The 26,434-nt window shown below is 38.5% G+C and overlaps 2 protein-coding genes across 3 annotated transcripts; both read left to right on the plus strand.

The window, feature by feature from the left end:
• Positions 1 to 3,377: 3,377 nt before the first annotated feature.
• LOC131318990 (uncharacterized) lies at positions 3,378 to 9,724 on the plus strand. The gene is made up of 5 exons (XM_058349073.1): positions 3,378 to 3,758; positions 6,451 to 6,712; positions 6,809 to 7,005; positions 8,272 to 8,459; positions 9,072 to 9,724. Exons 1-5 carry the CDS (start codon positions 3,664 to 3,666, stop codon positions 9,356 to 9,358), a joined length of 1,029 nt encoding a protein of 342 aa, XP_058205056.1. The 5' UTR covers positions 3,378 to 3,663; the 3' UTR covers positions 9,359 to 9,724.
• A 3,753-nt stretch (positions 9,725 to 13,477) lies between these two features.
• LOC131318989 (valine--tRNA ligase, mitochondrial 1) lies at positions 13,478 to 26,288 on the plus strand. Of its 2 annotated transcripts, none has more exons than XM_058349071.1 (22): positions 13,478 to 13,686; positions 13,783 to 13,836; positions 13,959 to 14,012; positions 14,839 to 14,901; positions 15,314 to 15,483; positions 15,577 to 15,649; positions 17,016 to 17,081; positions 17,194 to 17,277; positions 17,623 to 17,700; positions 17,813 to 17,896; positions 18,009 to 18,088; positions 18,545 to 18,602; positions 18,683 to 18,985; positions 19,089 to 19,259; positions 19,626 to 19,825; positions 20,149 to 20,551; positions 21,053 to 21,304; positions 21,399 to 21,899; positions 23,142 to 23,248; positions 23,889 to 23,988; positions 24,549 to 24,694; positions 25,838 to 26,288. In XM_058349071.1, exons 1-22 carry the CDS (start codon positions 13,684 to 13,686, stop codon positions 26,019 to 26,021), a joined length of 3,234 nt encoding a protein of 1,077 aa, XP_058205054.1. In that variant the 5' UTR covers positions 13,478 to 13,683; the 3' UTR covers positions 26,022 to 26,288. The 2 variants fall into 2 exon arrangements, with proteins under 2 accessions (XP_058205054.1, XP_058205055.1); XM_058349072.1 differs by having other exon boundaries at positions 13,493 to 13,686; positions 13,783 to 13,821.
• The last annotated feature ends 146 nt before the right edge of the window (positions 26,289 to 26,434 follow it).

Below are 26,434 nucleotides of genomic sequence, written 5' to 3' on the forward strand. Positions count from 1 at the left end.
CTACTCCATAATCATTTTTTTTATTTTTCTTCCTAGTTAAATATATTTGACTTACCCCTTTCAAGGTGTTGTTTCTCTTAGTTTTTTTGGGCTTTTTGAGTATTTTGTTCTTATTAAAAAAAATTGTGTTCATTAGTTTTATGGTAAACTTTTGTGGATTATTAATTTGTATCAACCAAAGAAATCGGAAAAGTAAAGTTTTTTACTTATACCCAAATATTTTTGAAAATATCTAAGATAAAGCCCAAAATGAGTTAGATAAAAATAATATTTTTTATACCTTTTCGATTAGTCTCGACGAGATGAACCAATAATCTACAAAAATTTGGCACATAACTAACAAATGTGCAAAAAAAATTTGAATAAAGACAAAACTCCCAAAAAAGCTAAGACAAACAACATATAAATGTCTTTTTTGTGTTTTAAAATTTTTAAAAACGGTTGTCGAATTTGTTAAAATTATCATTTTTGTTGATGAGAATGAGTTGTAAATATCCGATACACCCCTTATACTTTGACCAATCTTCAACAACACCCCATCCATTTTATTTATTTTTTTAAATGCTCACACTTCTTGTACTCCAGACTACTTTAGAACGGTTAGAAATTCCGTCAGAAGTAATGAGAAAGCAGATAATAGCCTGTTGGTGGGAACTTTCCCTCATAAAACATATTCTATAAGACCAGTTTGTGCTTACGACCTTAATGTGTGTTGCAATAAGAATACCCCAAGCGTAGGGCTAGGTCAGCTGAAAGCATAATACCCGGAAGTCCGGAGTCGAATCCACAGAGGCGTGTCCATAACTCGTTCGGAAGTTTGCTTGCATAGAGATTTTAGCGTTATGACCGCTAACCAAGCTTGACGTTGAGACGGCCAACTGAGAGATTTAGTCAATGGCTACTTAACCTAACTACGATTTTTTTAACTAGAGATTAAACTAAAGGTTAGGTTTACGGATAATCAACACCCATAACGCAAAGGTAGACTTGATTCTTCTCTTTTTGACTAGGATGTTAAACATGGTAAGGGTTTTAGGACATTTTGTCAAACTCTTGGAAGGACATAGCTCCAAGTATCATATGTGGCAAGTGTGGTCTAACCCTTGCCTACATATGATCAAAGAGGTTAACGCTTCCAAGTTTTGATTCATAAAAATACCCCAAACACATGTTTATAACCTAGAAAAGAACAAGAAATATTGAAAGAAGAGAAGAACAAGAAATATCCTTAGTTACGGGATGTTAATCGCCTCATAACCTAACCTTACTACACCACTCACACATATTGAAAGAAGAAATGTAATGAGCAAGGGTAAAGATAAGGCAAATACTAAACATTGATCAAACTTGAAATAAACACAAGATTCTTGAAGATGAGAGAATTTCTTACAACTTTAATGAAGGCGAAATACTTCAAAACCAAACGGATCGCACCTAAAAAAACCCTCCTCAAAACTCAAAACATGAATGAGGAGAGAGGTGGTAGCTAAAGCTTTGATGGAGGTAGAGATAGAAATTGCAGGTATTGAATGCCCTAGAATCGGGCTCAGGCTGGTATATATACCCCTTTACAAAATAATTACAAAAAATCCATTAAAAAGTTTGCGCTGGGGCAAGGGGATTGATCCCTGAAGCTATTAGAGGAGGCTGCTGAATTGGGGGATCGATTCCTGGAGACAGGGGGATCGATCCCTATGCTTGCTAGACTAGGTAGCCAGCTTTTGTTGCTGTTCTTGACCTTCGGGTTGTTCTGGGTCTTCCTCCACTGCTTTGGATACTTCGTTTGGGACTCGGAATGACCTATCGAGGCTTCTCATATGTTCAAGAAAATTTGGATTCCTCCGAGAATTATTGGAAGCCTTCGAAAAGCCCATTTTTGCTCCATTTACCTATCGATCAACAAAACACACATTGTGCGCAATATCAAATAAAATCGAGCGAATATATATGCAAGTGGGGCAAAACGGAGGGAGATAAGCCTAAATATTGATACTATTCGAGGCTTATCAATTTGCCCCTAAGAACCATTTACATGATATATATCATATTTCTCCCACTAGTAGGAAAAAAAACAAAGCACCATCCAACTAATTCGCAAATTGTGGCCACAATTTTGCTGTTTTCTCCATAGATTTGAGTTTTTTTTATTTTGGTGAGATTTTGTGTTCTCTCTCTCCAACTTTCAAGGGCGCATAACGGATCTCAAAACCGATAAGAGATTTTTTGATTCCCTTTGGAAATGCAGACACGAAAATTTGATCCAAAAACCAATTTAACCCCTGAGTTTTCATTTGTCTCAACGAGATGATTGGATTGGTGCAAGACTCATTGCACAAGGAAGAAGAAGATCAGTAGGACACGTGTTGGTCCATTAGAATGAAAAAAAAAGGAAATTTGATTAAGAAAGCCAATTTATTTTGAAGTCATAAATGTAGAATTATTGCTTATTTTAACCAATTGTAAAAATCAAATATACTGAGATTAGTAAAAAAAATTAGTTTGATGAATACATTTATAACAAAATTTATCTGCAGACGATTTGCAATCTTTCAAACCCTATCTTTCTTTCTCTAATATTGAAGAAGAACTAGAGCTTGGTAGAGCGAGAGATGAGAAACACACGAATAACAATGCAAGAGGAATATTTGAGTCTTTTCATTACTTTTGATGGAATTCCTAACAGTTCCAAAGTAGTCTATTGTTTTGTCATCAACGGCCAAAGTTGTTTGACTTGGTTTTGAAACCTAGCAGTTATCAAAACATTATTTTTGGGGAAAAAAACATATCAAAAGAAAAAACTTTCCAGAAGACTCAAACTCAAACACTCCACATGGACTAAAATTAACTTACCATTGAGCTAACAAAGACATTTGTGTTATAAAACAAACAAATAATATATATATATATTAATTTACAAATAATATTAAAGTGCCCCTAAAATTTAAAATTTTTTGGATGCCCGAGACTGGGCGGACCCTTGGTGTGAGTGTTTAAAAGTAAAGTGAAGGAGGTGCAGTTGAAAATCGGTTAAAGTACAAAAGGTGCATCTCAAAATTTACCCATTGAACAACCATGACCGCAACCTAATAGGGACAGGTGGAAAACATTTAAAGCATAAATTTTTTACTTGTGAACATATTTAAATGCGCCCATCAATAATGCCCATTTTGTTTAAAGAATACTCCATGATTTATTGTGGACGGTGATATTCCGTTGAAAAGGGAAAAATCACAAAAAAAATCCCTGATGTATACCCGGAGATAAGCCTCTGACCGGAAAAAATGCTAGCCCCATGTTCGTTAAAAAAGGACACGCCCCCATTGCCCTCCACGTGTCCGCCTACGAAACCCCACCGCGAGTGCTCTTCACGATATCACGGGATTCTGGTCTCTGCTCATCATTTTCGATAGCACCCCCCTCTACCCCTCCCTCTCTATCCTCTCTCACTCTTCGCTGTTACCGCGTCTATATCATCGATCTCCACATGTACAGATTCTCGAACTCCTCCAACTGCGATTCTCTCTCCCTATATCTCGCTTCCTGCGGTCGAATCGAAGATGATTCGCGTCGCGTCTTCGCGTAGACCTTCGAGCTGATACGGTTGAAAATCTCCGAGCCTCTCATTTTTTTGGGTCGGTCTGGCTGTTGTACTTCGTGAATCCGATGGCGCAATGTCGCCTGGTTCTGTTATTCGCCTCGCTTTTGTGGATCGCTGTTGTTGTCAACGCAAGCGCTGGTGACGCCGATCCGGTTTACAAGTAAGCCTCGCGCTATTTTATTTTTTAATTATTAACTGTTTGACTCGTTCCTAGGTACTCCGTAGAACTGAACAAGTTTTTTTTTGTCAGATTAACTTTCTAGTTGCAGTTTTTGAGTTGAATATCGACGTTAATTCAACCAAACCAAACCGAGCCTTGTGTGTCTATGAATTGGGGTCTGCTACATGAATCTTATTTTTTCACTGAGCTCTGTCCAGGACGATCAGTTCACTGTTAATTCAACTTGTTGGGTTTTAATTGCTTGTTGAATATGAAACATGATTGAGCTGCTTATGCTGAAGACCCGTGACACTCAACTTGGATTGATGGAGTTTAATTATTTGGTTTATTTATTTATTATTATTATAGAATCCAGAGTAGATGAAAATGCTGTGGTCAGACTATTATTAGGACTAGAGTAAGGGAACAGCAGGCACTTAGCCTATGGTTGAGAAACCGAGCAAATACAAGAGGTTGACTCGTAATGGAATCATTTGAGGTGAGTTGTGGAGTTAGGTCCTTTTGGACACATTTCAGCATCATCTGCTGGTATGAATGTGTGCGATGGCCGATGGATCATCAGCAAATGATCAGTAACATCGAAATCCAGTGTCAGTTGCTTGAGCCAAAGCTTAGAAGGTTGTGCTTAACATGGGGTTCGATTCTGATGGAAGCCACATTGTGCAAGTGATGCAGCCTTGTAATGTTTTGAATAGAGGAGTCTTACAGGGTATGATGATAATTTCGTCTGGTGTTGAAGGTTTTGTATAGTTTGATGCTCATCACCCTGATCATATGAAAAACAAGAAGAAAAACAGTTGTAGCCTTTCTTTGATACGTTCAAGTAATTGTATTGAAGTATTAAACAGATAAGAAATCTTAAAGAGTCTGTAACTAATAAATGATGTGCCTCATTTGGATACACCAATCTAGAGATGCTGCATGGTGGCCGTAAGACCATGATGAAATGTGAACAAGTTTCGGATACGTGCCTTGAAGCACACTCCCTCTTGCCTAGGCCCTTGACTTAATTAGATGTATATTTAGCCGTCAATAGTCCTGATGGTACCTTGAGGGCACCTTTTCCAGCATTGGGCCATGAGCAGGGCCCACGCACTCTGCGCAGAATCAGCGGAGAAAATTTGGATTGGAGACTAGAATTTGGGGCTCAACGAAACAATGCTGGACCCTCCCCCACATATTACCCTCGCCTTGGCTACCTTTTCATGTTGTGAGATCTATGATAGCTCTTATTTTTGCTGAAGTTGGTAGAAAAAATGGAAACAAGAAGTAAACAGTTTCCATATGGCCTTAACCATGACTAAAGCATTGTCCGCAAAAGCTGGCCCGGACATCTGTTAATCAAAAAAACAAAAGCTGGTCTATGTCTCCTATTTTTTTTGCTCAGCAGGTCTATGTCTCCTATTGCCCTAAACCAATCTCAGGTCTGAAATCTCTAGAGTCTAGACAGATTCATTAACTGGATTTGTCAGTATCAAAGGCCTTGTTTGTTTGGGGCTTTTGAGGGAGGTTTTTGAGAGTAACGAGTGGAGAGAGATACAACAACAACAAACTCACATGCATATAGTGGAGAGAGATAGATAGAGAAAATTTATTGGAAACCGTGCCAAGGGGTTTTGAGTCCCCCAAACGAACAAGGTCAAAGTTGTTCAAATCATGCCTGTTGCTCTTAGAAAATGAGGTTACATGTTTGCGTACAACAAACTCACATGCATATAAGGAAGTATGTTTCACTCCGTTGTAATATTATTCTCACATAATGCTTTCAACAAGCCTAATGAAAAAGAAATACTTCAGGAATTGTTAGCTATATTCTGCATCTTTGTAAGAACTCAAGCAAATGATATTTATAGCAAAGACTACTACGCAAACCAGCCTCGGCGATGCTTAAATGCATAATTAGCTCTGAATGGAATGTCAACTTCACTCTTTCAAGGTAAATGGAACTTCTAGAAAGCAGGGGCGGCTCCACTAGGGTTTGAGAAGGTTCAAGTGAACCCCCTGGGTTCAAAAGATGTACTAAAATTTTGTATATTTTGCGTATAATTTGATTTTTCTTTTCTATTGTCGGCACTGAATCAATCGTGCAAAGCAAGAGTAAATGAAAAGCTACTGAAATTTGTGAGTAAATAGATCATATAGCTCAACAAAATAAAATAAAATAAACTAGGCTCGATAAGTCTTCAAGCAAAGTAAATATAGTTATCTTAAATACTGTTGTGTATTTTTTTTATACATTTTTGTCACCGCTAAGTTAAAATTCTGCAGCCGCCGCTGGAAAGCCTTAAACACGATGAAGACAAGCATGCCAATTAGTGCTAAGACATTTTACTTGTAAAGGAGGTAGTCAGGTAGTATGGAAAAAAAACAGATTTTGGAGGCCGCGATATTGGCTGTTGAAGAAACTTAAATTCGCAGACCCTTTTTGTCATTTTGGTGGTTAGGTCCATATGGTGAGTTTACTTGCAGTATAAGCCCTGAGAATTACCACGCGTCTATGTTGTCTTGATGTAAGGTAGTTTGTTGCTAGATTCAGGAGTGAGTGAGAACATTTATTTACTTCTGTGCTGGTTCACCTGTGCATTTCCTTTTTAGGTGGCAGATTTATAACTATTTTGTGGTTTTACTCCTGGGTCATGCCTTGTGGTATAAGAAATTTTCTGTTTGCCAGAGCCTGCGTTGAGCAATGTGAGAAGACTGGTTGTGTGGGGGACAAGTGCTTCCAACATTGTAAATTTTCTTCTGATGGAGTCCCCATTGATGGTCCATGGTTTCTCCAAGAACCACTCTATCAGCGATGGAAACAATGGGACTGCCACACTGACTGTAGATACAACTGTATGTTTGATAGGGAGGAAGAAAGAGAGAAGCTCGGTTACAAACCCATCAAGTATCATGGGAAATGGCCGTTCCAGCGTGTTTATGGAATCCAGGTTCTAGCTTGTTTTTATTATCTAACGTCTTGAAGGTTGCCTTTGGGTTGCGTAGATGATTTGCCCATCCTGATTAATTTTATGTATGTTTTCCAGGAACCTGTTTCTGTAGCTCTCTCTGGAATTAATCTGGCTATACAGTTTCATGGTTGGGTATCATTTTTCATCCTTGTTAACTATAAATTGCCTTTGAGGCCAAATAGAAGGACATATTATGAATACACGGGCTTGTTGCATCTATATGGCCTTTTAGCAATGAACTCCTGGTTATGGAGTGCTGTTTTCCACACTCGGTAAGCTTTTTTCCTCTTCTTTTTTTGATCCCTCATCTCAGAGTGTAGCATATTGTTAGATGGCTAGATTTAGTTTGTTAGGCGACATTTTGGGTTGGCTTATGTGGACAATGGATGATCTAAATAGAAGTTGTGGTAGGAGGTTTTGGGTTTAAGCCTCCTTGAATGTGTTAGCCTCCCAGTAGTTTTGTAACCTGCACTTCTTTTTCTAGTGCACATTCTTTTTTGGGGTTAAATACCAAAGTCAGACACTTGACACCTAGATAGGGGTGTAGCATAGGTGTCCAGCCCCAATAAACGCACCCACATCCATCATCTATTACCCTAGCTTACCCATACCTGGTTCTATGTAACATAGGCAAAATCTTTCATTTCCATTCTTCACATGAAGGAAAATACTTGGGATCCCATGTGAACAAAATGGAAGCTGCTGTTGATACATGATAAACTTGTGAATTATCATGGTCTCTGAGCCTTCATGATCTAATATGGCCTTGTTAATCTGCGTTCAGGATAGATACCATACTTTAGGTCTTGTAATCTGCATTTGTTCCGCTATTACGTTTGTCCTTGTGCACTCTGCTAGTTGTTTGCAACAGGGTTCATATGTTTGCCTCTCCCCGTGCGGGTTGCATGGGAAGGGGGTGGTTTGATAACTCAGGTACATTGTTGGGTCGGAAGCAAGCTCGTTTTTTGCCCAGATGCACCCTCAGTTAATATACGTGTTAAATCAATTCAGGGACATGCAAATATATGTTTTACAAGTGAAATTTAATTTCTTAATTTGTCCCCAACACTTAATGATCACAATGTAGAATTAGTTTCAAAAATGGAAGTTAATAACTTCTATTTTTTTGCTGCGTGTACCCCTTCTATTCTTTTGTTTACCGAAGGGAAGAAATTCACCTTGGATTTATAGGGGCACTTTTTCTATTTTTGTATATGAACTGCAACTACACCATGAATATTGCTTTATTTTGTGTAGCGTATGGTAGTTACCAAAACATAAAGAATGAGCAAAATCTGTTTACTGCTCTTCTCTTTTCTTATTATGTATTCTTTCTTACTAGAGAAGTTGGGATTGTTGATGGACTTTTTACCATGTGTCGGCATGCAAAAAATTGTGCTGCAACTGCACTCTGGATATTGTTTGGTTTTGTTTCGCTTAAAAGTTATGAACGAGTCTGGTTATTGCGTGTTCTCCCATTTTTTTGCTAGCCTCCATTTTTCCTCGTGTGACATTCTGTGAAACTGAATTAAATGCAGAGATGTGGAGTTGACAGAGAAGCTAGACTATTCATCTGCTGTGGCATTACTTGGATTTTCCCTCATTGTGGCTATACTGAGAGCTTTTAATGTGAGAGATGAGGCTGCAAGGGTGATGGTTGCTGCTCCACTCATTGCGTTTGTGACGACTCATATCTTGTATCTCAACTTTTACCAACTCGACTATGGTAAGCCTACTGCCTCCACCTCTTGAACGATTATGTTCTGCTTTATCTTAGGTTGTCTCTTGCCAACGAACGGTCTCCCAGTCGACTATATCACTCATATTGTTGTTATTCCAACTCGTTAACTTCACATGAAATACTTCCTAGACTGTTACATATCTTAGTCCTTGTTATGCACAAAAGGTCTTATAACGTACACTAGTTTTGTGATTTATCCTCGTTGAATTTGAATTGCACACCATGTGATAATTTGAACTAGCAAAATATAGAACTTTTAACTTCAGGCTAGATATTGTGGTGGTTTATATTTGATTCGATATGTTGTCTTTTCTTCGGGATGTTAGAAATCAGATTGAAGGGTAGACACAAGGTAGTGGGATTTGATGCTTAAATGCGTACAGCCCTTGTTATTGTCACTTCGTACTTTTGAACAGAGAAGTGCCGAGTCATCGACAATGTGATAAGCCTAATATGATACAAATGATTGAAGTCACTTGGATAACATTTTTACCCAATGACTGCTACGTTTGTTGGTATTGGTCCATGAAACTTACACGGCGTGTAATATTAGAGGGTAAACAGTTTTGGTTTAATCACGACTTGACAATTTTGCAGGTCTCAACATGAAAGTTTGCATAGGGATGGGTTTAGCCCAGCTTCTCATATGGGCTGTCTGGGCTGGGGTTACCCGGCATCCATCGCGCTGGAAGTTGTGGGTGGTTGCAGCTGGAGGAGGTCTAGCGATGCTGTTGGATATATACGACTTTCCGCCATACTTGAAATTTGTTGATGCCCATGCTCTCTGGCATGCCATCACCATCCCTCTCACCTTCCTTTGGTGGAGTTTCATCAGAGATGACGCGGAGTTCAGAACCTCAACTCTCCTCAAGAAGACGAAATAGCATTTCGCGTGTGGAGTATATGAAACTTTAGGACATGCTTGCCCTTTTGTTTATTCTTCTAAAGCATGTCTTCTTTTCTTTTTCTTTTTCTGTGTTTTTTTTTTCTTTTCTTTTCCACGTGTTTGCATTTCTAGGAAATGCTTTTCCTGGCTTTGTTAGTTGGTCTATTAAGCACACTTTTTTTTCCTCGCGTTTTTGCATTTCTCTGAAATGCTTTTTCAATGCGAGTTTGTTTTCAAATTTAGCCGGTCAATGTTGGATAGGAGTACATTTTTTGTTTCCTCAATATTGGTGAAATGCGTCATGTAATGGAATTGGAAATTTGCAGTTTAATGGTTCTATCCTCCTTCGGTTGGGTTTATGCTATTCATCTGAATGTACTGAACGAATATTGGAGCTGTCGAGGGCATCTATTCAAATTTACGGACTTCGGCTGAGTTTCTCTAAGGGCTTTTTGGGCTTTTTTGAGTTTTTTCTCGTTTTGTCTTTATTTAAATTTTTCTCGTTTGTTAGTTTTGCATCAATTTTTTTTGACTTCTTGATTCGAATCGAAAAAGTAAATTTTTTACTTTTCCAATCAAAAAGTCAAAAAAAAAAATGACACAAAACTAACAAGCGTCAAAAAAAAAAAAAAGAATAAAGATAAAAAGCACGAAAAGAAAAAATTCTTAGCGGAACGGGGCCTTCTCAATAGTTTCTACCACACAAGCCTATAAGAGGAAAATTTATTTTACGGTCGTATATACACACCAGTTCATGGGTGGTGTAATCAACAATTTCAGCTTCCATCTGGTTGCGTACCCCTTGACTCCCAAAGGAGAGGTTTGAAGTTCAAGATTATGGAGAGACGTCGAATTCTATTTAGTTGTTAATTTACTACTGTAATTTTCTTCTAATCCCACACTGATGTATACAAGATTGGTAATAAACCATTTCATTGGCACGTAGTTATGAATTCAAAGACAAAGGGATGTAACAAGATTTCCACCCCACTCTTTACATGTCTAGCCTATCCCTAAGGGGTGCAGTTAACCGGCATACGGATGGCCAAAGAGAACTTTCACCTTCCATGTGGAAAAGGTGAGGAAGTGTCATTGGACTATAAGTTGATTGGCAATAAGATATTCACTAGTTTTTCTTTATCTAACTGTGACCTTCACAGGCCAATAAGAAGTTCATAATGTCATATTGACTATGGATTTTTTTAATAGATCTTGTTGAATATATCCTAGTATCCTAAACATATAAATTAGTATGTTTTACAGTAAAAGTTACTGTATAAGATTTTTAAGCTTATAACATAAGAAATAAAAAAAATGCCACATAAGTGGGACATAATTTGCACAACTAGTGGACGGTAGGATTAATTTCCGAATTTAATCAAGGTACGCATAAACTGACCCGCATATTTAATTATCAAAGGAAAAAATCGAGCAACTAAAAAGAAATCACTAGTCTTTTTTCAATGTTGAGAGCGTTTGATAACCTTTTTGTTTTCAATTTTTTGTTTTTTTTTTTACTTCTATGAAAACTAATGAAGAAAACTTGTTTGGTAACAAGTTTCTACTTTTTTGTTTTTCATAAACTTTTTGTAAACTATGGAAGTTACAAAAAGACGTTTTCCCCTTTTTTTATTTTTATTTTTGAGAAACACAAATATTACCAAACATGTTTCTTGCTTTTGTTTTTATGAAAACATAAACCTGTTTCTACTTCTAATTTCTTAAAAATAAAAAACTGAAAAGGTTACAAAAGAAATCACTTATTTTCAAAGAAGGGGATCATCGTAAGAATATGATGAAAACTACTCCACATTGAAAAGGATCCCAGGTATCAAATTCGTAAGTCTTACGCATTACCCAACCAATAATAAGGAGTGGCGGCCAAGAAAGCAATAATATGAATATTCAATTCACGACGCTTCAAAAAGAATTACGTAATGAATTTCTAACGTGTTCCAAAAAAAAAAAAAAACACACTTCAAAAAGAGTAGCGCCCAAGGAATTTCGAGAGCAGAGTGTATGTTGTGCACAAAACACACATGCACAACAGTTTTTTTATGGAGTCCATCTTCCGATGTATTATCTGAATTCTTTTTTTGTCTCGTCTAAAAATATTCCTTCACAAATTTAAATTGATTGAAATTTTCTACTATGTTTCTAGAATGATTATCTGTCTCGAAAGAAATAGCTACAAATGATTTTTTTTCCTCTAAAATTGTAATTATAAGGTAAATACACACCAATTCAGTAAACTATCAATTTGATTAAACTGAAATTTTACGGAGGCTACCAAATTATCAAGATTAAAAAAGTGAACCGCTTATATAATAGCACTCCATGACAGAACTCAGGATGAGCCCAGCAATGGTGCACACATTGGTTCACAAACACTGCTCTCGTATTGCCGATGGAAAAAAGGGTTTTGAGCCTAGTCAAGCCACGATTAAAAAATATTAATTTGGGGTTGCACACAACACTAACTCGGGCGAAGGCCCGACCCGATCGAAAAAGCACCACGCTTACAGTTTTGAAAGACACAATTAGACGGGTTCGGCCCTTCGGGTCTACATGGATGAATGTTCACGTCCCGATCGGATCTCGGGTTTCCATTACTTGACCGATTTTACCCAACCCATCCGAAATAGGCTAGATTTCTAAACGTAAACCCCTCTCCTTTAGCCCTTTCCTTCCCCTAAACCTAATCTAATTTTCATACTGGTGTTACGGTATATACGCCAATTCATTTTTTTTTTCTTTTTTTTTTTCCTACCCTTGGTGTACCAGTCTCTCACCTAGGGATGGCAATGGGGACGGGTCGGGAATGGGGGTACTACCTCCACTCCCTACCCATTACCCCCTACCCCATCCCCGACCCGATCCCCAATGGGGATTTGTTTTTTTCCTCCATCCCCGACCCAAACGGGGAATGGGGATCCAAAATGGGGATTCGGGGATTCGGAATTCGGGCACCTGTATTTCACAATTTCAGCACCTAACAGCATATACTAGCATGTGAGAGCCGAAAGGACTTGGATTGTTTTGTATTTTTTTTCTAGGGAAAAGGGCTGATGATACAGTACTAGTAACGGTTGTCGGTTGACCAGGAAGTTAGAAGCTAATAAAGCTCCACAAACAGAATTAGAAAAATTAACAAAATAAAATAAAGTAAGGTATCAGGAACGGCCATTTTTATCACTTTATATATATATATATACACACACACACACACACTTAGGATCCAATGAGGGATCCCGCACGGCCTTACCGTGCGGGACTCTCCTTTCCCGATCAAATTGCGACGATCCGAGCCGCTCAAAGTGTGCAGAACGTGATTTTAAGGGTACTTGTTAGAAATCAGCAAAAAAAATGATCGGGAAGGGCTTGATCCGAGCAGTTTTTTACTGAACCGTTCAATAAAAAACTGTTCGGATCAAGCCCATCCCGATCATTTTTTTTTGCTAATTTCTCACGGGTACCCTTAAAATCACGTTCTGATCATTTTGAGCGGCTCGGATCGTCGCAATTTGATCGGGAAAGGGGAGTCTCGCACGGTAAGACCGTGCGGGATCCCTTAGGAGATCCGGACTGTATATATATATATTCAAGGATTCGGGGACGGGACGGGGCGGGTAATGAACGGGGAACGGGGACGGGTAGGGTTCGGGGCAGGGCGGGGCGGGGATAGACCCATCCCCATCTCCTATCCGATCCCCGAATTTTTAAAAAAAAATTCCCCATACCCTACCCAATCCCCAAACGAATCCCCGAAATTCAGGGATTTTCGGGGCGGGGAACATGGTGGGTTCGAACGGGTTGGCCGAGATTGACATCCCTACTCTCACCTATCTTCTTTATTAGGCTCCGTTTCTCTCAAGTTCTCAAATAAATACTTATTTTAGTTAGTAAAACACACCCTTAGTACAATAAGAGTTATTTCCGCCCACCAACCCGCCCAGTCCGACCACCATTTTCGATTGAAACCGATTCCCATTCGGTCGGACTCGGGTAATCAATAAGGATCTGAGAAAACCAAATGGGTCAAGCTGACCCGAACTCGACATGACCCGGACCTTGAACAGCTAATAAAGCGTGCTCAGCCCAGCCAAAGGCCCAAAAGCGGGCTTTTAAGTAGGGTTTTCGTAGCCGTTATTCCAAAACCGACGAACAGAGTTAGGACAGAGAGGTCAGATTTTTCTGTTTCTATCAACCTTTATTCTTCATCATCATCATCACAGCCGTCCAATTCGTCCTCACTCTCTTCGCCGTCTTCTCTTCGATTTCGGCTTCCGGCTTCCGAAATCGAGGTTGTCGACGGCCTCTAGGATGGTGAGTAGTAGCAATTCCCTAACCGCCGTTGTCTTCAAACCGATTCGATTGTTTTATAATTGCGATTTATTTATGCGTCTTTTTTTTGGTTATCAGGTGGAACCGGAGATGCAACCACAAGACCCGATGAAGAACGTAAGCAATCAGAAGGTACATTCTAGATGCAATTGAGGATTGTTTCAGTGTGTTGTTCCAGTTCGTGTAGTTCACGCAGGTTTAGCGAGCTTTACTTTTGTGACGCCAACTGACCGTTTAGAACCGATTATTTGTAGGCGGAATCAGAGACGGTAGAAGACCCCGAGAAGAAGAAGAAAAAAGAAGAAAAGGTGTGTCGTTGATTGTCCAGTTATGCTCTACTCAATTCACATTTTGGTCTTCGTTGCATATAGAATTTGAATCCTCTCGCGAATTATGAATAGGGCCCGTAACTTCCTGCTCGGGAGATGTTTATTTGGAATTGTTTGTTTGAAAACTTCAAGTTTTCTTTTCAAATTCGACAAGGGAAAGGAAAAAACCATTGTTCGGTTTGGAGACGTGTGGAAGCTTTGGATTCCGTGTATGACATAGTATATAAGGAAACAAAGTCGAATTGAGCTTATAGCAAGACAAAGATGTGTAATTTGTTTGGCTTACATGTGGACCATAATCCATTTACATAACTTGTCAAAGAGATAACCGATCAAAAGCAAAGAATGAAACTTATACTCCATTTTGTTACCTGGGGAAGTTTGCTATCTATTCTAGAATGACACTAGGTTGTTGAAGCATCTGACTATGGAGCTGACTTTGTCAAGTGAATTGTCTCTTTTTATATTAAGTTCTTCTGACTATAAAAGAGAATGCTGCTGTTTGAGTTATGGTGGTTTTGCAAGTGTAACAAGGTTGATGGCTGAAACCATGTTTCTTGTGTAACGCTGAAGATAAATATTTTCCTTGGTATGCCAATGGCTTAGTTGTTCTCTCCGGATGAATTGTGGATCTATCTGCATTGGCTTATCTTTCCTGTTGAGTCATTTATCATGTTTGCAACTAAGATGTACCCGAGTTAGGTTGTTGATTTGGGTCATTTGGATTTGTAACTCAAGTCCATCTCTTTCTTTGCATGTGATCTAATATGTTATATGTTTCGTATATCTGGTTTAATTGTTGTAGGCAAGGGATAAAGAGTTGAAAAAACTTAAGGCTGCACAAAAAGCAGAAGAAGCAAGACTTAAGGTAAAGATAATATAAACGTTGTTTGTGCTCTTGTAGATATTGATTTTGGGGTATTCACGATCAATATCCACATAAACTAATAAGATAAATTGTGTTTTAAGCCCGTGAAAAATATTAGGCCCTGTTTTGCTAAAGATTCTAAAAAAATAAGTACTTATTTGCAAATTTTAAACTCAAAAATAATGTAATTTTTTTTGCACCGTTCAAAAGATCTCATCGAGATCTATCAAATAATATACATATTGCACAAAAAATTATTTCAGTAAGTCTATTATTTTTAAGCTTGAAATTTGCAAATATGTACTTATTTTTTTGTTTATAGGAAATCTTTTCTATGGCATTGGCAAGGATTTACTATGGCATTGACAACGATAGATCACTTGACTTGTTTGCATGAATGTATTTATTCAAGGCACAACAAGCATCTAATACTCCAAAAGTGGGTAAGCGAAAGAACTTGAAGAAGGAGGGAGGGGAAGAAAATCCTGAGGATTATGTTGACCCGGAAACTCCTTTTGGTGAGAAGAAACGTCTTTCTAAACAAATGGCTAAGCAATTCAATCCAAGTTCTGTGGAGAATTCGTGAGTTCTAAGTTTCTGTCAGTCGTTTCTTGCTTTACAAAACCTGTTTTAATTGCTTTTCCTTTATTTATGCTCACATCGGTGCTCGTTCAGATGGTATCCGTGGTGGGAGAAATCAGGCTTCTTTGTGGCAGATTCTAGCAGCTCCAAACCGCCATGTGTGATTGTGAGTCTCTCTCTCTGATATTTGTTCCTGGAATTCCAAAGTGTTTTCTTGTTTTACTTGCTCGTTACACTAGGATGATAGGAGGTTTTGGGTAGAAATGGATACGGTACCCGTACTCCAGTAGGATATGACTGGAGTTTGGTTTTTATGCTGTATTTACCTTCCTATTGCTAATTTGCTTAAGTAGCATATGCTAGATGTCCAGCTCCCAAAATGCAAGTGCAATTAGATTGTTGAGGGAACACTTGGAATTGTGGGCTTGATTTCTGCTGATAGGACGAATTTCTATCTTATTCAAAGAGATAAACAAGAAAAGTTTATTGTAACTTGTTTTTTCCTTTTGGGATATGTTTTATAGTACATGCTTTGGCAATTTCCTCATGGTATATTTTTGAGGTGCAATATTTATTTCTGTAGTTGTTGCATCTTGGTGTTCAACATTTTGCATACTTCTTCCATATGCCTTATGCCTCCTTATAATTCTTCTATGGAATTTATGTAAAGGAATGGGTATGCTACATATGCATGTGCCAAGAAATATGGAATGAATGATAGTGACTTCCTGTGAAAACTCTTCATGCCTCCTTACTACAAGAAGAGTTGTGTTTCCTGGTTGAGGTTTGGTTCTTATAGTGATGTGTATTAATTTCCTGAAACATGTTCGTGACATTCTCTGTAAACTTGACTAATTCCAAGTCAAATAATCATCTCTTGTACCTCTCTTTGTGTTACACACTATTCTCCATCATAAGTTTCTCTCGCTGGTTTTGTTGTTAGTGTCGTTTTACTTTCAACAATATACACATCTATTTGTGTTATCATGCTTCCTCTTTTTCTTGAGTTTGTTTCTTGTCCCAATCAGCTTGCGATCAATAGTTAGATTTTCCAATCTTACATGTACTGCACAGGCCAAGTGATGAATATACCCCAAAAATCTGCAGAGTTGAATGATTTTGTGGAAAGGAGCAACAGCTTGTCAATTACTCTGTACATGACTAGTGTCTAGAATGCCTTAAAAGTACAAGTTTCTTTATATGCTACGAATCATATCTTGTTTTCCTGATTGGCCTAGGTGTTGTAACTAGCATACCTATTTTCCTCTTGGATTGGAAGGTTTTAGTTTTCCCAAGACCCCAGGAGTGCCTTGTGCAGTAATAAAGCTTTTTCTTAGTATTTTTATCTTTTGTAATTCATTATTTTTGTGCAGAGAGTGAAGGTGGTGTCTCTTTTTGTGGTTAAATCTGTATTTGTCTACAGCACCTTCCAGCTGTTATTATCGTGTTGTTTTGTCGGATGTAAAGTTTTGTGTTTACTTTCAGTAATTTTAACGAACCACAAATTTTTGTTTTATCTATGTGACCTGCAGGTTCTGCCACCTCCAAATGTGACTGGAGCCCTACACATAGGCCATGCCCTTACTTGTGCCATCCAGGTCTCAACATTACTGTGTCTTACCTCTTCTTCTCTCTTCCTTTAGTCTTTTAGATCAGTTTTAGTTGGTCTTTGCATATTTTAATATGCTTTTGATTTTCATTTGTATGCAGGATACTATTATTCGCTGGCGCAGAATGTCTGGATACAATACCTTGTGGGTGCCTGGGATGGACCATGCGGGAATAGCGACCCAGGTTTATGATTACCTCACTTCTTCATTTTTGTTGCATCTCTGACATTTTAAGAGAGCATATTACCTTGAGGGGGAGGGGAAGCATTGTAGGGACATTACGTATGTATATGGTGCCTAATTCATTTAAAAGATTGACCATCAGGATCATGATAACCAAGAAGACGTGAACTTTCATATTGTATTTAGGGTACAGGGTTACACGGTTCACTGAGCAAGCTATAGTCATGCCTAGTGACATTAGCTTACTTGCATGGACATCATTGTTACGTACATTGTCCCCGACTCTGCACTATTCAGACTACTGAGGGTGATCTTTAAGGTTTATTATCTTATTGCTTTCTTACAGGTGGTTGTGGAGAAGAAAATCATGCGAGAAAGGAAACAAACCAGACATGATGTTGGCCGTGAAAAATTCGTATCAGAAGTAAGTTTGACTTGTCATTAGCTTGTTTCAGCAGTATAATTTTAACGTCCTTAGTTCAATAGAATTCGTGCCAATGTTCATTTTGCGGTGGTCTGCCAATTTGTGGTGAAAGGTATGGGGTTGGAAGAATGAGTATGGTGGTACCATATTGAAGCAACTAAGATGCCTGGGTGCCTCTCTTGATTGGTCCCGCGAGGTAAGAATTTCAGGTTTCCGAAACATGTTTGAATTTATTCCAGATGCAACCAATCTTAATGCATGTACACCCTTGATGGCTGTTTTACGGGTCCTCTTGGTTCTCCCAACAGTGTTTTACAATGGATGAGAAAAGATCCAAGGCTGTTATAGAGGCTTTTGTTAGGCTTTACAATGAAGGTCTTATTTATAGGTACGTTTTGAACCAATCTTCTATGGACTCTTATTCTTGGATTTGTAAGTTTGGTTATTCCTAGAAGTAGAAAGTTGAAACGCTAATCTTGTGTATGAAATTTTTGCATACACAAGATTTTGCAAGTCTTGGCCATTAACTTTTGTCCGTATCTGAGAACCGATGATCAATAGCATGAGGATAGTTCCAACTGCTCTGTGTTCACTTTTGGGAGTAATGAATCCAAGGTTGTTTATGGTCTGTTGTGTTGTTTAATTCATGGCAGTCTTTGTGAGGGCTTTGATTATTATATCTGCAGAAGGCAATAATTTCAATTGCAATGAAACATGTTTGAGGTTTAAGTGGAGAAATTGAAATAAGTATTGGATCAAATCATCTGAAGTTAATCTAAGGACCACGATTGGTTTTTGATTTGGATCTATTTGGAGATTATATCCCTCTAACCTTCTATTTCAGGGATCTGCGGCTAGTGAATTGGGACTGCATCTTACGAACAGCAATATCTGATATTGAGGTAAGCCTTAGCCTGTTGACCTTTTGATGATTGTCATGGAGCAGTGTATCGTATGTTCTGAAATAGCTGGGGATTTGTAGGTAGATTATTTGGATATCAAAGAAAGGACCCTGTTAAAGGTTCCTGGTTATGAAAAGCCAGTGGAGTTTGGTGTTTTGACATCATTTGCTTATCCTTTAGAAGGAGGACTGGGTGAGATTGTTGTGGCCACTACTAGAGTGGAAACAATGCTTGGTGATACAGCGATTGCGATACATCCTGATGACCCAAGATACAACCATCTTCATGGAAAATTCGCCATTCATCCATTCAATGGAAGAAAGCTTCCTATAGTTTGTGATGCAATACTTGTTGATCCAAATTTTGGGACTGGTGCTGTCAAGGTACAGATTCTCCTTTAAGGAAAAAAATTCCAGCTGTGAAGTTCTTTTATTTGTCATTCTTGGATCTTAATGTCTCTGAATCTTCCCTTCGTATTTCTTGCAGATAACACCAGCCCATGATCCTAACGATTTTGAGGTTGGGAAGCGCCATAATCTTGACTTTATTAATATATTTACTGACGATGGGCAAATAAATAGTAATGGTGGTCCTGAGTTCGTAGGGATGCCACGTTTCAAAGCACGTGAGGCTGTGACCGCAGCTTTACAGACAAAGGTACTTTTGCTGCATAGATTGGATTGGTATGCTACTGGTTGTTATGAGATGAAAAAGCTTTTTCTTTCTTACCTATTAACTAGGACAATTTGTTGCCTGCTAAACTCAACAAAAAGACAATAAAGTAGAAAGGGACAAAGGGTCAACTTGTAGAAATGTTTTGGATGAGAGTTTGTTGACATCACTAATGGTGGTTTCAGGTTAACCTTTATTGTTGACAATGACATAGTGGTTTTTGCTTGTCATGGTCGTGTCCATGGGTAGTGCCCCTTGGCACCTTTTGAATCTAATTTTAGTTTGCTTAAAAAATGTTATGGAACAAATAAATTCTGCAACTTTATGGACTTTTCTTCTTCCTTTATATAGGGACTCTACAGAGGTGCCAAAAATAATGAGATGCGCCTTGGCATTTGTTCAAGAACCAATGACGTGGTGGAGCCCCTAATAAAGCCTCAGTGGTACGTAAGCTGCAACAGTATGGCCAAACAAGCCCTTGACGCAGTCTTTGATGAGGAAAATAAGAAAATGGAGATCATTCCGAGACAATATGCTGCTGAATGGAAAAGGTACTCTCAAATGTGATTTATGTTTAACAAGTGATTTCACGCTAAAAAGAGTTTCATGCCATTATGCGGAACCACGAATTACCAATATCATGAACCATTCTCCTCCTCCGGGTAGGAAGCTTTGCTCTGTTATCTATTCTGTCGGGACGTCTTTAAATATGGGAAGTGATTTTTAGCTGTGGTCTTATCCATCTTTTTCAAAGAAAAATCCATTTTCAAGCCTTCGTGGGATCCTTGTAATCCTGAACTGGAACTGTAACGTAGATGTGATTTCTTCATGCAATGCTATTATGAACTGAATTATACCTTCTAAACAATCACAGATGGCTTGAAAATATTCGTGATTGGTGTGTCTCAAGACAGCTATGGTGGGGGCACCGTATTCCTGCATGGTATGTGACACTGAAGGGTGATGAACTGAAAGAACTTGGTGCATACAATGACCATTGGGTGGTTGCTAGAACTGAGGAAGAGGCTCGGATAGAGGCCAGTCGAATATTTTCTTGCAAGGAATTTCAGCTTGCTCAAGATCCTGATGTTCTGGACACCTGGTTTTCTTCTGGTCTTTTTCCATTGACTGTGTTAGGTTGGCCAGATGATACAGACGATTTGAAGGCATTTTATCCCACATCCGTGCTTGAAACTGGGCATGACATTCTCTTTTTCTGGGTTGCTCGTATGGTGATGTTAGGATTTAAGCTGGGAGGTGATGTACCTTTCAGGAAGGTACGTGGATTTTGTCATTTCATGTAGCGGCTGTAGAGCCAGTTTAGATATGTCATCGGATGCTATTAGGTGTCAACCCATTGCCTGCCTTGTGCTCTTCTGATGTTTGCTTTTGCTTGTAATTTCTTATCACTGGCTCGAATCATTCTCAATTTTCTTCCATGGTAGTGGCTAGGTGATGAATGTTAACCCCTTCTATTGTTTTGGAGAGGGTGGGCATGAATGTCTTTCATCCCAGAAGCTAGGAATAGCATCTAGTAAACGTTAATCTTGAGTTTTAGTTTTATTGAAAAAGTGGAACAGACATTTCAAAACTAGATCTTGGAAAAGCTTCAAAAAGATAAGGAACAGTTTTCTTAACCAAGTTTCAAGACAAACATGGAGGGAAATGGTTTTCACCCCATTCTTTATTGGCTAGAGTCTTTAGATATACACTTCACCAATTTTTATTTTCACGAAAAGATGAAGTGGATTCACAGATTCACTTTGAACTGTCTACAGGTTTATTTGCACCCCATGATTCGTGATGCACATGGACGTAAGATGTCCAAGTCTTTAGGAAATGTTATTGATCCTCTTGAAGTCATAAATGGAATAACCCTTGAAGGTCTTCAAAAGAGACTGGAAGAGGGCAATTTGGATCCAACAGAATTGGAAGTTGCAAAAGACGGACAAAGAAAGGACTTCCCTAATGGTATTCCTGAATGCGGTGCTGATGCTCTGCGTTTTGCCCTTGTCTCTTACACAGCTCAGGTGCATTGCTTTGTCAAGACCTTTTTTTTTCCCTCCAGATTTTCCTCTGCTTATTTTTGGTCAATCTAGTGACTTCTGTCTCCTTTTGTCCTAGTCTGATAAAATAAATCTGGACATCCAAAGGGTGGTCGGCTATCGACAATGGTGTAATAAGTTGTGGAATGCGGTGCGATTTGCCATGAGTAAACTTGGAGATGATTATACCCCTCCAACAAATATAGTTCCAGATGTTATGCCGTTTAGCTGCCGCTGGATTCTCTCCGTATTGAACAAGGCCGTATCCAAAACGGTGTCATCCCTAGATTCATACGAGTTTTCTGATGCTGCAAGCGCAGTTTATTCATGGTGGCAGTTCCAGTTGTGTGATGTGTTTATTGAAGCAGTCAAGCCTTATTTCGCTAGTGACGATCCAAAATTTGCATCTGCGAGGAGTTCTGCACAAGACACCTTGTGGGTGTGTCTAGATAATGGGCTGCGATTGCTTCATCCATTTATGCCTTATGTTACTGAGGAATTGTGGCAGCGCCTTCCTTCATCTGGGGATTGTACAAGGAAAGATTCAATCATGCTATGCGAGTACCCATCAGTAGTAGAGGTGAGATTTTTTTTTTTCATATTTGTGTATTATTAGCGGTGATACACAAATTATCTTTCTATAGGTATCGGTGATCTTAGAAATGTCAGAAGTTTGTTTACGTTTTTGTTTGATAGAACATGAGGTTGAATCTTCTGCTTGATCATCTTGCGCTATGACATTTTAAGTCATCAGTTAAATAACTTGTCAAGAATTTTGTCGATAGTGACATGGGTACAAATACTTATTCTTGATTTTCATTTTGAAGACTGTATGGGTAGCAGGAAAGCTAACTATTTGATCATGTTATGTCACATAAAATATACTTCAACATTTGCCAGTGTAGTTTTTTCCTACATTGCTTTTGTACTTTTGTGGAGTCTATCTTTTAGGTTGTTCATAGATTGGGTTGTGGGGTATCATGGCATATTGGTCATATTAAGCTGTGTTGGACCAGCCCATCTCATCATATCCTTACCTGACCTTGAAGTTTTTTCTTTCAACCAGAATTTTTGTTGGTTACCCTGTTTAGATACCACCACTCTGCTCCCCATGTGGCATCGCCATGTTGTAGCCTCATCAATTGTGAGGTGACACATGGATGGATCACAGGCCAAGCCGGCCGAGGTAGTGCACTTGTTTTGCTACCATTGGGCCAAGTTGGAGGTTAGAGTTCCCGAACTTGGTATGCCTTTGCTCTCTTCACTTAATGCTGATCTTGGGCTATCTCATTGCTTACTACCTTCTATTCAAAGTCTGTGAAGCAGTTATTTATGTTGAGTCTGTTATGATTTGAGGTTGGTTGGTTGTCAGGTACTTAGACTATTCTTTATATTTAATGTTGTTATGTGCTTTCTTATGGAAGAGAACTTACTAAGCAGCTCTTGACTTCAACTTGGGGTTATCTTAAACGAGGCAAATGCTGTCAAATTTTTTGGTTCAGTGCATTTTTTTGCTGTTAATAAAAAAAAATCTTGGTTCAGCATATTTGTAGCTCTAGTTTGTTCTTAGACTGAAATTATTTGTAAACAGGACAGTTTTTGCTACGTGTTTGATTGACCTGTTATAAGGGTTTGAAAGTGTACAGTAATTGTCAGCCAACAAGTTACTTTGCATCTACCTTCTTGTTTGTACCTAGAAACAAATGACTGATTGGATGATGGTTCCGATGTTTATTTTGGTTGTCTGCAATTTATGGTGGTAATAATCTGTCTGAGGTAACATCAATCGTTGCTCCTGCTAACTCGTTGCAATTTTATGCAGTGTTGGACAAATGATAGGGTAGAGAGTGAGATGGATATGGTTGAGTCTGCGGTGAAATCACTAAGGTCACTCAGGTCATTGATGCCTGCAAAGGAAAGGCATGAAAGGTAGATGTTTGAATCATACAGCTCTGTTACCTTTTGTATTGAAAACACATTGTTCTTGATGAGTTATTTTGTTGAAGCCTCTATATATAGTTTACCTTTGAAGTCTTACATAGGTATTGCTATGTCATGAATACTGCTTCCATTTGACAAGCTTTAGATAGTGTGAATAATGGAAATGGTAATTTCATGCCAGAGTATTTTGTTAGCATATGAAATTCTGGGTGACTTGAAACATGATATTTTATGTTTACTGCTATTTTGAGCAGCTTCAAAAATAGTAGTTGGAGAGCCGCAGACATGACATAATATAAATAAATTCCTTAACCTGACCAAGGTGCTATGCTATTGGTTTTACTACAGTCTGTAAGGGTTTTTGCAGACTAGTAAGATTGCTAAAAATATCATTTAGCTCCATTCCCCTAGGTTTTTAACAGCCCCCAAATTTAAGCAAATTCATAAGATGGGTTTTTTTCTCCTTAGATTCAGTTAGAGTCGTGACTCGTGACAGGGGGAGAATGGGTAGGATACCGATAAGCCATTTCATGAAATGTATTGCTTTAGTTATGATTTGAGTTGAAATGTTGTCAAATCTATTCTACTATGTCGTCATTATAGTGGCAAAATACAATTCTATTTTCAGGCGAGCTGCTTTTGCACTCTGCCGAACAGATGCTGATGAAGAGATTGTCATGAGCCATGAACTTGAGATTTCTACTCTTGCCACATTGTCATCCCTGAAGGTATGCATATGGATCTTTCATTTTCCGGTGCTGGATTTTGTTAAATCTATGTCCATGATTAGGAAAGGAGTCCTTTTGAGTTTGGCTCACGTAGAGCAAACCTTGCCACTGTCATTATTCATGAGTCGAACTTGAGTTAAGAATATAGGCACATTGAATGGAGGAGAGAAGCTGAATAATCTCCTTACTCAGCTGGTTGCGGGTGCTTGCATATTTCAAAAGTTGTAATGTGATAGACTACTCCATGTGGGTGATTCGCAATTCCTAAAAATTTCCCTGGATTTTTTTTAAGTTTATTTTGCAAAGTTTCTGTTTTGACCTGACCCCGGAATGTCCACATTCGAGGTTCTTCCCTCCGGTAACATCATTATATCTAAGTTTTGAAATCTTTACTTATGCCTGCAAATAAGTCCCCAACCAATGGATGAAGGTGTCCCAAAAACTTTGCTCTTGTTAGCATTGCTTTAACATGTAATTTAATGTAGATCAAGGTTACCTTTCAGTTTGTTCTTTTTGTATTGTTAAGTTATTCTGACCCTGAAAATGGTATTTTTTTTAAGGTTCTAAGGGAGAATGATGCTGCTCCAGCTGGATGTGCCGTATCTGTGGTTAACAAAAACCTTTCTGTTTATCTCAAGCTTCGGGGAACTCTTAATGCAGAAGCGGAACGTGAGAAACTAAAGAAAAGGATGGAGGAGTTACAAAAGTAAGCGTCTTTTATTTTACTCTTGTGATGATATGGACATGCTACCTCTAAAGCCATTTGGGATTGTGTTGGAAGTTTGTGTCAATTCTTAATGCAAACGGCCATTGACTACCGTACAAAACCTGAATACGAAAGATGGAAAATGAGAGGATCTCTGTCGTGTTGACTACATGCTTCAAAGTTTTTATCAAGCAAGCCTTGGTTATTCAGACAATGGAATGTTCTTGAGGTTGAAATAGTAACAATAATTGCAGTATAAACATTCTAAGTGCTCAGAGCCTTAGACAAACGAATCGTGGAAAATTTGGACTACTTTTATTGAACATTTATGGTCCGAGCCTTTAGAAGATAGGTCACGGTACGTCCAAAATAGGTAAGAATGAAATCTTGCTCACAAAATAGGTCACTATTCATCCAAGCAGTAAAGGTATGTTTCCCCTGAACTGAGATTCAAACCTAATTGAATTCTTGGTTCATGCATGACAGAAACTTCTCAAGTGATTAGGAGGTGACTTGCCATTTTTTAGATGTCTGATGAAGCTGTTTGCTGCGAGGGTTGTTCCTCATGGGTCTGTGATTTACTGTAGAGAATCTGTTTAGCCAGTGATCAAATATCAAATTGACTTGAGCCCATGGGTCTGTGATTTACTGTAGAGAATCTAAAATAGAAAGGACTTTCTCTCCATCTCTTTTGAGAAACTGGATCGTGTAAAGGTACTTGTGAGGAGGGGTTCCTCCCAAGTACGCCGGATGTTTTCTAAAATCCTTGACAATTATCGGAAAGTAGTGTACTATTTACAAAATTCATTAAGGTGTCCAGAGACTTTACCGATTGCTTTTTTATCTTTAAATCAGCTCCTCTGTATCTTCAAGAACTTCTCTCCCTCCACATGCAAAAGAGAATTATCAAGTACCATGTTCCCATGGCCACATGCAGAGAAGGGCAACCGTGATAGGGGCTTGTGTTCACAGATTTCCCTTCATATCAAGCTGTTTGAGTCTTCTTTGAGGGGATGGGATGACTGATTAAACCATTCAATGGAAATGACACTTTCTGAAGCTATAGATGTTACAGTGATTATCAGCTTTCCTTGCCTCTAATCGTTAACTTGAATAATGGAGTTTTGTGTATTTCTTTTGCAGACAACATGACAGCCTAACAAAGATGATTAGTGCTTCTGGTTACCAAGAGAAGGTGCCGCCTCATATTCGTGAAGAGAATGAAGCAAAGCTTCGTACCCTAACGCAAGAGATTTTATCCTTTGAAGAAGCTAGTCAACACCTTGAACGTGAAATTGCAGCAGAAGCATCCGCAAATGATGAATAAACCTCAAATTTATCTTATCTATATTCTACCACATGGGTCGAGTAGTTACACCACAATGCACTGAGAGAAAAGCTTGTGGTTAACCAGTGTATTCGTAATGATTCAAATTCCATCACAAGAAATTGTTTATGATTTCAAATTCCATGTTGTCTTTGTCAAACATGAAATTTGCTGTCTGGTTTTTTTTTTTTTTTTTTTTTTAATACTAGTGGTGATTTTGTAATGCTCCAAACTTCGTATGTAAATACAAAAACGTAGTCGATACAATCTCTCTGTGTTCGCTCGCGTGTGGAATTTCTGATGATGGCCAACATTCATAGTTTTGTTTGGGAAAACTCTCATGGGCTATGCTTGTCCAACTGGCCCTGTTTCTTCTTAGAGGCTATTGTTAGAATGTTGAATGCCAAAACAGA

Source organism: Rhododendron vialii, chromosome 3a (assembly GCF_030253575.1).
Source record: "Rhododendron vialii isolate Sample 1 chromosome 3a, ASM3025357v1".
NCBI classification, from domain to species: Eukaryota; Viridiplantae; Streptophyta; class Magnoliopsida; order Ericales; family Ericaceae; genus Rhododendron; species Rhododendron vialii.